This window comes from Gavialis gangeticus, unplaced genomic scaffold (genome assembly GCF_001723915.1).
Source record: "Gavialis gangeticus isolate Ggan-Ray unplaced genomic scaffold, GavGan_comp1, whole genome shotgun sequence".
NCBI lineage: Eukaryota > Metazoa > Chordata > Crocodylia > Gavialidae > Gavialis > Gavialis gangeticus.
The window spans coordinates 118052106-118066181 of record NW_017729025.1 but is presented as its reverse complement, the minus strand read 5'-3'; the positions used below and the strand labels follow the sequence as shown (position 1 = coordinate 118066181).

The 14076-nt window shown below is 39.1% G+C and overlaps 1 protein-coding gene across 1 annotated transcript in view; it reads right to left on the bottom strand.

The window, feature by feature from the left end:
- SLC17A6 (solute carrier family 17 member 6) overlaps nucleotides 1-14076 on the bottom strand; it is a 70863-nt gene that overhangs the window by 7139 nt on the left and 49648 nt on the right. The window contains exons 4-10 of the mRNA XM_019519473.1: nucleotides 13007-13121; nucleotides 11013-11100; nucleotides 10821-10907; nucleotides 9379-9521; nucleotides 5614-5763; nucleotides 2470-2602; nucleotides 1498-1608 (exon numbers count right to left, since the gene is read on the bottom strand). Coding sequence (XP_019375018.1) covers nucleotides 1498-1608; nucleotides 2470-2602; nucleotides 5614-5763; nucleotides 9379-9521; nucleotides 10821-10907; nucleotides 11013-11100; nucleotides 13007-13121 — 827 coding nt within the window. The remainder of the gene's footprint in view (nucleotides 1-1497; nucleotides 1609-2469; nucleotides 2603-5613; nucleotides 5764-9378; nucleotides 9522-10820; nucleotides 10908-11012; nucleotides 11101-13006; nucleotides 13122-14076) is intronic.

Here is a 14076-nt window from a genome sequence, read left to right as displayed (position 1 = left end):
GCTTTAATTTATGAGCTAACCCAATATGTGAACCCGGCCCTTTTTGCTGCTGACTGGTACCCAGTAGCAGGGTTACAATGTTATTTATAATATGCAGAAGAAACAAATTTTAAACCTAAGAAGTTATATCTAGAAGAAATGTTTTAATATTTGTATTTCAGAAAAATAATACCTCCACCTAGTTCTGGTAAATATGGGGAAAAGCTGAAATATTTTAGTAAAAATAATATAATATGCAAGGAGTGGCATTCACTTTGTAGCAGGGCACTAAGGTGCCTGCTACTTGAAGAGCAGGAATGGCCACCAGGTGCCGGCTGCCAGGGCAACCAGGAGGAGCTAGGGGCCCACACCTGTTGAGTCAGCTGATCAGAAGGGGCAGGGCTGACTTCTATAAAGCACAGGCTGGAGGCCAAGAGAGGGGTTCTCAGCTGGCAGCCAAGGAGGAGGGCTGCCTGACTGAGCAAAGGGGAAAGGCCTGGATGTGAGCAGTCCATTATGCTGGTGAAGGATGGAGCACCTGTGGAGGGCGACTCAAAGGAGGTTAGCCAAGCGGTTTAGCTTTGTGTATATACCAGGGGCTTGTGTTATTGTTTTGTTGTTGTTGTAAGACCAGAGGTTTGGGCAAGGCTATAAAGGGTTGGAGGAGGCCTCATAGGGGAACCACGTTAGAGTGTGGACCCTAGCCCCAGAGAGTGGGCAGCACTGCTGAGAGACCCAGAGAAAGGGGCAGCGACCATGAAGCCAAAAAGAGTGCAGCAGAGGGAGTGTGCCTCCCAGACTGCCAGAAAGGACAGTGCAGGGAGGGCACTGACCCAGAGCATCCATAAGGGCGCAGCAGAGGGGGAGGTGTCATCCCCAAGCACCAAGGCAAAGGCGCAGTATTGGGAGAGTACCCCAAAAGGCAGAACAAGGTCATGGAGAACCTGAGTGCCAGTGAGGCTCGGGGTGAGCAAGAAGCCCCAGAAAGAGGGCAGTGAGAAGCCCCAGAGAGAGAGGGGCAGTGACCGTTTGAGCACTGTGAGGTGCAGTGTGAGGCAGGACTCCAGAGAGCCCGAGCGAGATGAGACTGTGAAGGGACAGAGTGTCAACAGGACGTGGAGCAAGGCAGGGCTGTAGAGCTCCCAAGTGCCAGGGAGACCTAAGCGGGTCCGGCACATAGCAGGAAAACCATAGCTAAGGGAATGAAGGGCAGCCTCCCTACAATAAATACATAACATTGAAGACATGGCGGGTGAGATTCTGAGGGTGCTTAGAGAATGCTTGGCACGGTACAGAGGGCACCTTAGGGAACAGCACGGTGACCCATCCTGCTACACACTTATATTTTCTCTGCAAATGATAATAAGTTATACTAAATGAAATCCTGAATTTTGTACTCAATTATATCTCCCATATGAAAACTGAATCTGAACCTCTGCTTTTCTTTCTTTTCTTCCTTTATTCTTTTTTCTTAGAATATGAAATAACTAGGCATTAAAAACAGAAGTATTATCTTACCAGATATGGCAAATCCACTGAAGCCCACAGCAAGCACTAAGAATGAAATAGCCACTCCTTTACTGTGGGAATATCCCACCACCAGAAGAAGAGTTGCCTCCATGCCAAAACCTTGTGGGATAATAAAAGGAAAATATGCATCAGATTTGACTACCAAGTGAAATTTGCAAGGTATCATAGTTGGAACTAATTTAGAAGAGGCGGTGGCAAAGCATTAACTCTTAGGGATATAATTCAGCAATGCTTAGTCCAAAAAAAGGAAACACTCTTTCAGTGTAAATTAGCTTTTTAGTTGGCATTTACATAACAATTTATTGTGACTTTCTGTCCCTTTTAGGAACTGAACCAAAGTCTTGTGCCTAACTTTCATTGATTCAATGGGCTTCTATACACATGCAGGGAGGCTGCTTCAATGTGCTGTAATTACAGCTCATTGGAGCAGACTCGATCAATAGAATCTGCTGAAGCATGGTAATTACCGTGCTCCAGCGGACTCCAGTATCACGTGTATCAGCATTCCCCTCACTGAAAAATGGTGGTTCCCCCTGCCTCCCAGAGCACATCTATAAATGTCCTTGGAGCTGTGCTAATTAAATCGCACCCCCTTCCCCGCCTCCCAAAGCATGTCTATAAGTGTCCCATCAGACTGAAGGCATCTAAGCTATTTAGGCATTTTGAAAATTGGGTTGGGCACCCATCTGTTTCACTAGCCCTTTTAAAATCCATGTCCTACCCTGTGAAGAACTTTCTCAGTGAGTGTTAGAAGAAAGTATGTGCAGAAAGTCCCATTCTCTGCTTGAAGGCCTCCTTCAATAGTAATGGCCTGTTTTTAATAGCTGAGTGTTTATCATGCAAGCTAGAGGTGAAAAGAAATTCTTCATATTTATACAGACATGCAGTTTGTTTATATGCTGTACGCAATATCATATTCAAGGTGTTCTGAATACCTCTTAAAAAAGTAAAAAGACTTACCTCCACAGTTCATTATCTTTCTCACAGTAGTAGTTGAAAGAATTTGTCTGCTTCTTAAAAAGTCTGCAATTTGTCCCCCAATAGGCACAATAATTGTCATCACTAAATGCGGCACAGCAGATAAAATACCCACCTGAAATAATGACGAAAAATGGGAAATGTTAACACCATAATAAAATATTGATTTAACATTTCCTAAAGAATCAGGTAATCAGAAACTAATTAACTGATTTTCTGCAATTTCAAGGTAGGTACAAAAAGTAAACATCTTGATTTACTTTATAAATAACTGAAAATTTACAATGTACCTGATTGTAACTTGCCTCTTTATTTTTTTTAATAATGGACAGGAACATTTAAGGTCCATTCATGGAACTCAACTTGAAGTTCCAGGATGCGGGCCAGTAGGTAAAGGAAGTCATGGCTTTCCAAAATTAAAAAATCATTAAGAAGCACAGGGGGTCTGGACCTGCATTGCTTGTACAATTGGAGTCATACTGAGGCCAGTAGGCCTTTCATTGTGGAAGAAATGTAGGATTATGCACAGAATACTGCATGTTTAGAAGCCATATGGAAACTATACAATAACGACATCTTTATATTCAAATCAGTGGCATGTCTTTGTCTCTAGGCTCCACTCGGTTTGCAAAAAAACATGAAATATGTCCCCTTCTATTAAACTTAGAGCTGTTTATCTTTTTATTTGCTGTTCTAATATGAACCATAGGTTCAGACCAAATTTTGGTTCTAAAAATGCTAAGTCTCCAGAGGTAGGGAGACAGATGTATGGAATCCTGGCTCTGAACCAACATTTCACAGCTGTTCAGTTTCTCTTTATAAGTCTACACTCAGAACACAATTTGCACTTGGAGAAAGTTCAGGCTGAAGAATCCAGCCATGGGTATTGCTGCTTAAGCCTATCTGAGTTTCAGATGACAGAACTATTTTTTATGTTCTATTTAATATAAAACAAAATAAAATATTCTGTGGCTACCTGCTTGTCACTGTACTGTACTTCAGACTTCCTGCTCCAATATCTCAGACCTCCATCACTTGTACTAATGGAACATCCTTCTTCGCTGTTAGAAAGATAGGACCTAAGGGTGCATGTAGATGAAACAGGGGCCCTAAATTGAAGCAGTGGGTTTTAAAAAACACTATTTCAATGTAGGGCCAATTAAACCCCTGTGTTGTGCACGCACCCCGCTGACTTACCTGCCTTTCTGGCAGGGAGGTGAGGGCAAGCTGCCAGCGGGTGGAGTGGTCCCTGGGCTGTGGAGAGGCAGAGGGCTGGTGCTTCCCTCAGTGGCAGCGGTGCCCCCCACAGGTGGCACCCAGCCCAGGCACTACAGCTGCAGGGGGAAGTATCAGGCCCCCATGCAGCTCAGGCAGGCAGAAGGCTTTGGGGGAAGGAGGGGGGAAAGAACAGGTTTGCTGCTTTTCTTGGGTGGAGCTGCTTTCCCAGGCTTCTGCCAGGCTGCCTACAGGGCTTCCTACAGAGCTGCATGGAGCCCAGTGCTTTGCTTTGCAGCTGTAGGGGCCTCAAACTAAAACTCCTCAAAGGAGTTCAAGTTTGCAGCACCTCAAGTCATATAAGGCGCATTATGCCACCAAATTCCCTACAGCAGCTGGAATTAATGCGCAGTATGCCGCCAAGGCTTGCAAACACCAACACCACTAAAGCAGTGCAAAAAGCATTTAGTCTGCTTTAAAGTGCCATGCACACATGCCTCTTGTTTTGTCTACACACAGCCTAAGACACACAATTGAGAAAGTACAACTCCATCTTGCAAATCTGAGGATGACACCAAATTGGGTGGAGTTTCAGACACTCTGGAGAGCAGGGCTATGATCCAGAATGACTTAGATAGACTGGAGACATGGCCTGCAATCAATCAAATGAGATTCAGCAAGGACAAATGCCTGCACTCAAGGACAGAATAATTTCATGCACAAGAAGGGATTGGGAAATGACTGGCTGCACTGCTGTATGGATTGTATAGTTGCTGTATGTATCAAGTAAGATGTAGACAGACTGGAAAGAGTCCAGGGGAGAGCAATAAAAATAACTGGAGTCTGAGAAGCATGACATATGAAGACGAGCTGAAAGAACTAGGGTTATTTAGTCTGGAGAAGGGAAGACTGAGAAGAGATTTGGTAAAAGTCTTCAGATACTGGAAGGACATTTACAGAGAGGATGAAGATGGGTTTTCTCTGTGGCTATAGGAGAAAGGAGTAGGAGCAATGGCCTCAAACTGCAGCAGAAGAAATTTAGGTAGGAAATTAGGAAGTACTCCGATCATGTGAGTGATTAAGCATTGGAGCAGGCTACCTAGAGAAGTTGTGGAATCAATCTCCATCTCTGGAAGTTTGGCTAAACAGACATGTAGTCACGAGTGATACTGCCTTGAGCAGGAGACTGGGCTAAATAAATGTAATGCATTCCCTTCCAGCCCTATTTTCCTATGATCCATATTCACAGTAAGGGCATGATCCAAAGCCCATTAATGTCCACAGGAAGATTTTGAATTTCACTCATCTTTGGATCAGTCCTATATATCAAAATGTGTCACTGACCCAACAAGAAGTAGTTCATAGCTCCTTTGCCCTCTGGGAGAGTGGAAGGTGTAATTCATGCCCAGGAGATGTATCTTATAATATGCCAATTGCACCTTTTTTAAAGAGAATGCATCTTTCTGCCTTTTATAATCCCAGCCCACTTGCAGTCTAATGCAAGGAGCTTGGTGAAGTGGTTCTAGTCCATTCCCCAATTTCCCTAAAACCTTGGTGGCAATACAAACACATGAGGTTACATGAAAAACTGCAAATGAAACTGGCTCTTCTGCAGCCTATACGATATCATGTTGCACACACCAACCCTACATACCGGCATGAATACTTATTGGCAGTGTGCATCCCTACCCAACCCCCCAGATTTTAATAGTATGCTAAAGTATGCTACCTGAACATTTTAGACTAATCAGAAGGGTACATACCTTTTCCAGTTTTCTTTACTTTCATACTGGTTCATAAAGGGAAATAAGTTTAGAGAATTCTAAATATACTGGAAAAGTGCTTTTTCAAGGGAAGAGCTACACGTGACTCAATGATTACTGACGCTCAGCAATATGGAATTGCATATACCTTGCTTATTTCAAACCCAAACACCTCTTCAAAGTAAGCAGGCTGGCTAATAAGCAGCAAATAAAAAGTCCAGCTTCTGCAAAAGTTTGCAACAATAATTGCATAGACGGGCATAGATGTAAAAAATTTTCTCCACGGAGTCTTGAATTTCTGCAAGACAGAAAGAAACATTGCTTAACAAATTCCTCCAGGAAGGGTGGCAGATAATGGGTGCTATCACATCTTGTCCAAAAAAAATAAATGTGTGGTTTGAAATAAACTTGACATACTTGAGTAGTCCCTGTAAATTTAATCTTCAGAAGGGAAAAGCATATGCATCAGTGTTTGGAGAACCAAGAATGAGTTTGGAAATGTAAGTAACTAGACATATATCTACAAAGTCAATAAAAAGCTCATATTCTCAATATTATAATTAATTTCCATTATTTGTGTCCAAGCACTGTTGACACAATCACATACAGCCTAAGCAAGTATAATTGAAAACATTTATAATAAAATAATATCAGATAGCAAGCCTATCATTTCCATCATAAGCCTTGAGACTATATTTAAACCCATGATTCATTCAAAAATAGAAAAGATATCTATTTTTTATGGCAGCTCTTTTCCCAATTCCATGATAGGGGGCTCATGCTGTCTGAAACAGGACCGATTAATGTGAGTGACTTAGCTCAATTAAGAATTCTACATTATTGAGTGAAAATTGAATCTTTTATGCCTATCAGATACATTTAGATGTTCATTTTAGAAGCCTCTCCTTTTCCCAATAAAACCTTGTCTGGGTGGGTAAATAACATCTATATTCTTCTACAGACAAATAGCCTGGGAATTGTACTGAATAACACTGAGCCAAAATTTCCCCTATATCTAAAACAATACATAAATTTAATCATTAAAGATTCCAGCAAAGAGACAGACATTCAGGCAATGAGACTTTTTCTAACTTCTCCTTTTTTAAGAGTCATAAAGCACTCTTTGGGCCCAGAAACTTACCTATCTTCAATACAAAACTACAAACCATGACTAGAATGTGATTCACTCTAATGAGATATTCAGTCGTCATGAGCAGATTGTTTTGAACCCCATATTCAAGCAGCATATGTTCTTGTTCGAAGAAGGAGATAGATTCATTTAAGCATTATTTGTGGTCTTGTTTGTTTTTGAAGAAGTAAGAGGAAAATGGATTTCTCCATTAATGGAAAATTTTAAATACTGTGCCAATGAATTAAAAACAGTTTGGCTTTTCTCTAACAACTCACAACCTGTCTGATACCCCCCTGGGTGTATTTGTATTAGTTGCACAAAGAATAAGGGTCAAAATCAAATAGAAGTCTCCTGGTTTACTGTACTGTCCACAGATTAATTTTATCTAAATTTATATCATCATATACCATGTTCTGTTGTAATTTCATTTTAAGTGGCAAAAGGTGCAATTTTAGTATTTACTTTTAGCAAACAATTATAAATTATATTATTGTGTGTATATACACATATATAAATAATGTTTACTGTTAGTTGTATCATAGTGCTGAAGTGAAAGCTGTATAATAAACTGCTACTATTAAGTTGCTTCTGAATTCTCATTCTGGTATTCTGGAGGTTCCTTTATAGAAACTCTCAGCTCAAGCACCATTTTCTTCTTTTTTAAAACAGACTTTTAGCCAAGGTATTGTTGCATTTTTAAGTGAATTTAGTCTTGCAAAAAGAAAACAGATTGGTAACATTGCATCCCTGTAGAGTCCCAGAGACTTCATTGTAGCTCCACATGTTTCAACCCATCTGTGCAGCTGTATTGAAGGATGTGGCCCTGGATTCAAGGAGATTTCCTGGGTATAGCTGAAAGTAGGATTAGATCCACCGCACCTCAAATACTGGCATGCCTCCAAAAATGGAAGTGCTACAGTATGTGTAGTGCCTTATGCACCTATTCATTAGCGAGAATTAAGGGTTAACTGAGACTTAATTGGTTAGGGCTTCCTGAATGCCATGGGAAGTATGTCATATTGCTCATTTCAAAACCAATTAAACCAATAATATACACTAATCACTTCCAAAAATAATTCTGTATCTGGCTTCAAATTATGAAAGTACCAAGGAATTAAACAGGAAAACTCCAACTCAAATCCAAGTAAAATATATTGACTTCTTTTAGGCATTTTTTGCCCAGGGTTTAGAATCTGTTTAAAATGTCAATCTGCAGCAATTTTTTCCTCTTATCAAGGGTGGGGTTTTCAAAAACGATCTATGTCATTAAGGAGCACAAGTCCCAATACATGTCAAACCAACATCAGAGTGTAAAAAAGCTGTCCAGAAAAAATGGCAATCAGCAGTAAACTCTTTTAAACTCTCCTTATTCCACATCTGAGCAGGTGTAAAGTTTTCCACAGTGGATCAAAGCTTTTAATTATGGGGGATATGGCTATTGCTTGTCTGTGCTGAATTAAGAACTAGTTGTCTGACCCAATTAAGAAACAATATAAAGAGAGATCTTTGGGAGTGAGGCATGAAGGCTGCAAGCGAAGAACGGGTTGTAAAGTTGTGAGAGAGATAAAAGCCAAAGTAGTTCAACTTTTCTTTAATTAGCTGAGGTTAAGTTATTTTCTTTAGAACTTTGATCATTAAGAAGGTGAAAAATATGCTCATATAGCATGACTGGATTACTGAATATTTGGAAGGGCCTCCAGTTTTGTACAGACTGCATGTAGTATTCTGAGAGGTCTACTTGTATAGGGCAATCTCAGATTATGTAGGGTTTAAAATATATACTTCCTGGAAGATTAAGCATTATACTAGAATTGTTAGTTTTGAAATGTAAGAGTACATCTTACTATAGTACTTTGGCCATTATATTAATGGAATTTAGAGCAAATTCTGATTTGAGTTTATCTAGCTCAACTCGGCATCTCATGATATATCATAATTAACATTATTCTATCTATCCTTCCTCACCAAATGATGGAGAGATAGAATAGGCAGGACACAGAATATTCCTCCATGCAGTAAACCAAGAAATATTATGAAGAGCTTGAGGAATTATATGTGGCACATCTGGAATAGAGTATGAAGTAAGATAGGAGAAATGCCCACTCTATAACATGTTCCTGCCTTCTCTGCAATATCAGGAAAGCTGCCCAGAAGGAACACTACTTGAGAGCTGATCTATGGATGTTACCCTTGGGGTGCGGTGCCTGTAGGAATATCCATTTCACTTGCAGAATAAGCCATATTCAAATATCCTCATTTAAAAAAGGTCTAAGTCAATTGATGCTTGATGCTTTTCTATCACAATCAACCTGTTGCACTATAATCAAAAGACAAATTTAATTGTAGCTAGTCTAGTTGGGCCTAGAACAATTAATCTTTATATATTTGCTCATAAGAGGCACTGCATTTTGAGTAAGTACATGGGTCTGGTGCAAAAGTGACCAAAGAATGAGAAACCAGAAAAGGAAAGGTTAAGATAAATGTGATCTGTCAGCTTTCTGAAACAGCCAGCTTCCACTGCATCCAACATTGTCCTTTTTATGCCAAGAGTAATCGCACCAGAGGGTGGTAGCATCATGCCCTCTTATACTTTGCAACAGCATGAGCCATACACATATTCCATCAGAAGCAGAATGTTATTCCAGAAATCTGAATTGTGCAGCCCAAGTGCACGTCTATCTTTATTGAAGTTGACCATATTCACTATTTATCATCTTGCCTCTTAACCCAAAACCCGTGATGCCAATACATGTAAGGGTAGAAATGCAGTAACATTCTTACTTCCATTGCACCTAAGAGGTTGGCACTCTCCCCAATGCTTTCTTCTATGTATCTCCGTTCTTCTTCAGTGATTGTGGGGTGCTTTGCAGGACTCTCATATGACACCAAAAGCCAGAACATGTACCAGACCATCCCAAAGCTCCCTTTTTTTTTGAAAAGGTAAAGGAAAGAAAGGCTTGGAAAGAAAGCAGAAAACAAGTACCAAACACAGAGCACATTTAAAAATGGCATTTGAGGTTGCTTTCTCATTAGCTACGCTCACAAAAAAGCCCAGGTCTGCAAACTATTGTATGTTCAAGAGATTTCCAGGATTGCATCCATGGTAAAGTTACCATTTCATTTACAGAATGCCTTCATTGTCAGAAAGGAAGAACCCCTAGGAATCTGACAGATTCAGTGTTTCATTCTCTGCTAATTATATATGACAATTCATTCTAGCCCATGCTTATGGCACAAGACAAAATGAAACAAAAACCTTCGCCTGGATGATGTTAAGATTACAACACTATTTTCAACACAGGAGCACAAAAAATTCTATGGCAGTTTATTTCGAGGGTTAAATAGGTTTAATAAATGTCTTGTCTAAGTAACTGTTCATAGGTGAATTTTTTGGTGCGATTCCATGAGAAATAAATAGTGTTAATTAATGCAGTGTGAGTATTCTGCATTACATCTGTGTTTATTAGGGTTAACTCTACTATACCATCAACAGAATCATTCATCCCAGCTAAAAGTCTTTTCTGAGTAGAGATCCAAACACACCCAGGGGACTAGACCTGGGATAGCAATATTTTTGCTTATATATACTATGTTTATGTATATTATATTGTTGCTGCTTTCCCATTTTATTTGTCCTTTCTTCTGACTTCCATTAGGGAAACTTAAGATACCTGTTGTTTGCTGCATGGCAGTTCTCAATTGTTATAACTGGTTCAGGTTTTGTCTGATATGGAATTTCCCTCTAATTCACACCAGCTTCATGCCAGCATAATTAACTTGTTATCACCAGATTTTCTACTGGTGTAAATCATTAAACACAATGATTCATCAATAGGGCAATGACATTTGTACTAGCCTATCTAGCCCACTTTTTTTTCTTTGTAGGTCTTTTGAATTGACATTGATATAAACACAAGGAATGGTACAACATGAACTGCGATTCAACAAACTTCCCAAGCAGTTCATGACACCACAGTGGTCCTATGAGTAATTAAAGTTTCCCTGTCAAATAACCTGCATTCTTCTTGTTGAAGACTGTTGCTTCTTGTTTTGCCCTTCGTTTCCCTTCCTTTTTAACCACTGTTTCTATAGTTTTATATCCTTAGCTTTGTTACTCTATGCCTCCTTTATTTCCAGCATGCATTAACAAGACAGCTTTCTTAAAGGTGTAAAATAAATTCAGATAATATTGGAGGGAGGTGAACAAGAATATCATATCATACCATACACATAAAACACAGAAGGCCACCCAGTATATTGTACAAGAATCCCAGCTAAAGGCATTGCAATGACAGCTCCTGCATAGGAACCTACAAAACAACAAAGATTTGAATGAAAATAAAAATACATTCAATACTGAAATATTTAGTTATTGCATGCAAAAAGAAGAAGAAAATAGGGGGAAAAGTGCTTACCACAGAAGGAAGTGGTTGCTAGCCTACTTCTTTCTAAAGGAGGGGCCCATTTGCTCCATATCCCGTGGCAGGCAGGGTAAGTGACACCCTGTAGAGTGGGCATTTACCAGTTAATACATGCTGCTAGTCAGTGCATAGATTTATATATTTATTTCTGTTTAGAACTACCATAAAAATGATGATGGCGATGATAATACTGAGCATTTCCTGTAACAAGTTTGGCCCCAATCCAATGTTCCATAGAAAAACTGAAAGATTTGGACAAAGCTTGAAGACTGATACAAGTTCCACCTATTTAGTACATCATGCGTGCATTAATAACTATTTAAACCTCACATGAAGTAGGTGATAAGCATAACCATTCCTTAAAGATGGGAGGAAAATGAGGCATAGAGGTCAAGTGACATGTCAGTAGCCAAGAAAGCACACAGGCATTCTTTCCTGCAGGAGAAACTCTCCCACAAGAGACATCTTCCTTATTGAAAAAGGAAGATCTTGCTCCTTGATGAGGATGATGAATGCCTGCTCACTTGTGGTTTCTATCAGGAGAGCAGTGATTCTCTTGGTAGAAAGGTAAGACTTCTACAGGTAAGACCAGAGTCAGGATTAAAATCAGGGCCCTACCTTGAGCTCATTCTCAGACCATATTTGAGTCATCTGGAACTTCAGCTACTTTTTAAACTTCATTTAATGCCATAATAAAAACCTTTTAAAAATCAAGTAATTTTCCTTGTTCTAAAATTAGAAAATGAAAACAGTGTGAAAGTAACCCCTACTGCAAAAGGAATTTTCTCACCACTTTTTGCTGTAATGAGTTCTTTAAGCAACCAAGGCAAAGGATAACTGAACAATGTTTATTTAATTTTAAAACATAACAATATTCCAAAACTATATCCATCTTTTTATATGAAAGTGGTAAAAGGCATACCAAAATTTTAACCCAAATTATTCAGATGTTATGAACTATCTTGTTACCCCATAAAGACAGAAAATATAACATTCACTAACTTTTTTACAAAATTATCACTTACTGCCCAATTACACACTGAAAAAAATAATCTGAATTTTGCATTTTCTATGGGAACAGATACATTTTATTCTTTTAATATGGAATTTGATCTTGTGAACAAAATTTTAAAATTCCAAACTTTGTAAATTGACTGTGTATATTTCAGAACTTGAATTTGCCATAAATTTTGCAAAATTCTTATTCTGAGACCTATAATCAATTGCAGCTATCCTGCATGCTCCTATTCAGATGCTTCTTATCCATAATTTCCTCCAAAATGGAAAAGAGAAATCTTAAAGTGACAGGTCTAAAGACATTTGGATTTTTTTTAACTTTGTATCCCTCTCTTCCCTTCACCTTTGTGTAAAGATAACCATTGCACCGCCTGATTTGCATGTAATGTCTGCACCAATATTTAAGAGTTTTACTCCAAAGAGTTATGAATGCAAAAATTGTGCATCTTTCTTTTGGGCACTGATTTTCTTAGGCGTGGTAATTTTGGAGATGAAGTCTGAAAATATCAATGAAGCAAAAGAAAAAATTACAATAGTCTTAAACAGGTTCCCATTTTACTCAGGTATGAAACTCCTATTGACATCAGTGGGAACATGGTCGGGGCTATAATAAAACCAAACTAGATTTTAAAGAAAGTGCCCATTCTGTGGTGCTGAATGAGAAATAAAGTGTGAAAATGTCCAGAACGCTTTCACACTCTACAGTTTAAGTGGGATTGAGAGGTTCATATCCCAGCTTTCCGTTGACCTCTGAATAGTATGGAATTTTTCTGTGCAAAATTCCTTTTTTCCATCATATAACTGGAAGACCCACACTTGAAACCACAACCTGGTAGTTGGAGCTTCAGTTCATCATTATTTTTAAGATACAGCTCCTTTGATGGAATCACTTTTGTTTACCCACTCTAAAATCTGCATTTCATGAGCATTTCTAGTCACATGTCCTTGTTGTTCCATATTTTTTTCCATACCTCTACGAGGCCCTGCAAGATCCTAACAAAGATGACACACCCAAAATGCACCTTCGCTGCAGATGGTATTAGCATATTGAGGGTGGAGGTCAGCAATATAGCAGCACCAAATACCCTGTAAAGGGGAGGGGGGTGGTGGAGAACAGAGAAAACAATGACAGTGTTGGTTAAAATTACATTTTCACAAGCGTAAACACACATACATCAACTATTCAAATAATCTGGGAGAATTCTCCTAGGTTTGTTCTGGTAGGGAAAATTACCATTTATGGCAGTAACCAGAATTGAATCTTCAGAGAAAGAAAGGGGCAGCTGTTGCTATTGCACAGCCAGATGAGGCTTCATCCTGTTCTTTAGTGGTTTAGTATTGGCTAGCATAAGCCCTACAAAAGGAAATTTAATATACCTCCCAATATTTTTATCAGTAATTATGATGAACCAATTTAAGTAGAGTTTTGGTGCCTCTTTCAATACTACTCTGTTCTTGGCTTTAGTGACTAGGCCTGGAGCTTTCTGTGGCATTGTATTTCATGGACCAAGTAAATGTGTGAAAAGTGTTTCCATTAATCAGTTTTTTTTTTTAATTTCTCAGCTTTTAATTTTAATGAATGCCAATTCCCTTGTTCCTATAAAAACTACAGGATTCCTCGTAGCTGTATAGCAACTGCTACAGGACTGTTCAGAAAGCATTCAAATTTTAATTAGTTAAATGTCTAGAGTAAGCTATATTGATCCCAAGATATTTCAGTTTCTATACCCACTATGTAATGCAAAAATCTAGAACTCTTGGATCAGTGATGATACCTTTTTGTTAGAACAACTAAGACATTGCAAAAGAATTATTATATTTTTCTGCAAGTTTTTGGGCTCATCATCTGGCTGTGGGAAAATGAAAGATGATAAAAAGTCACCACAGGCAGAAAATAAAGTTCATTTTTTCACAGATGAAGCTGAAGTTGGAAGTCTGTTCCTCTGGGTCCATGCAAGGGTCTTTGTGAGTTGTTCTCAGATGTGCAGATGAGGCAGGATTCCTTCCCTGGTGGTGTCAGATGGCAGAAAGGCAGGGGAGG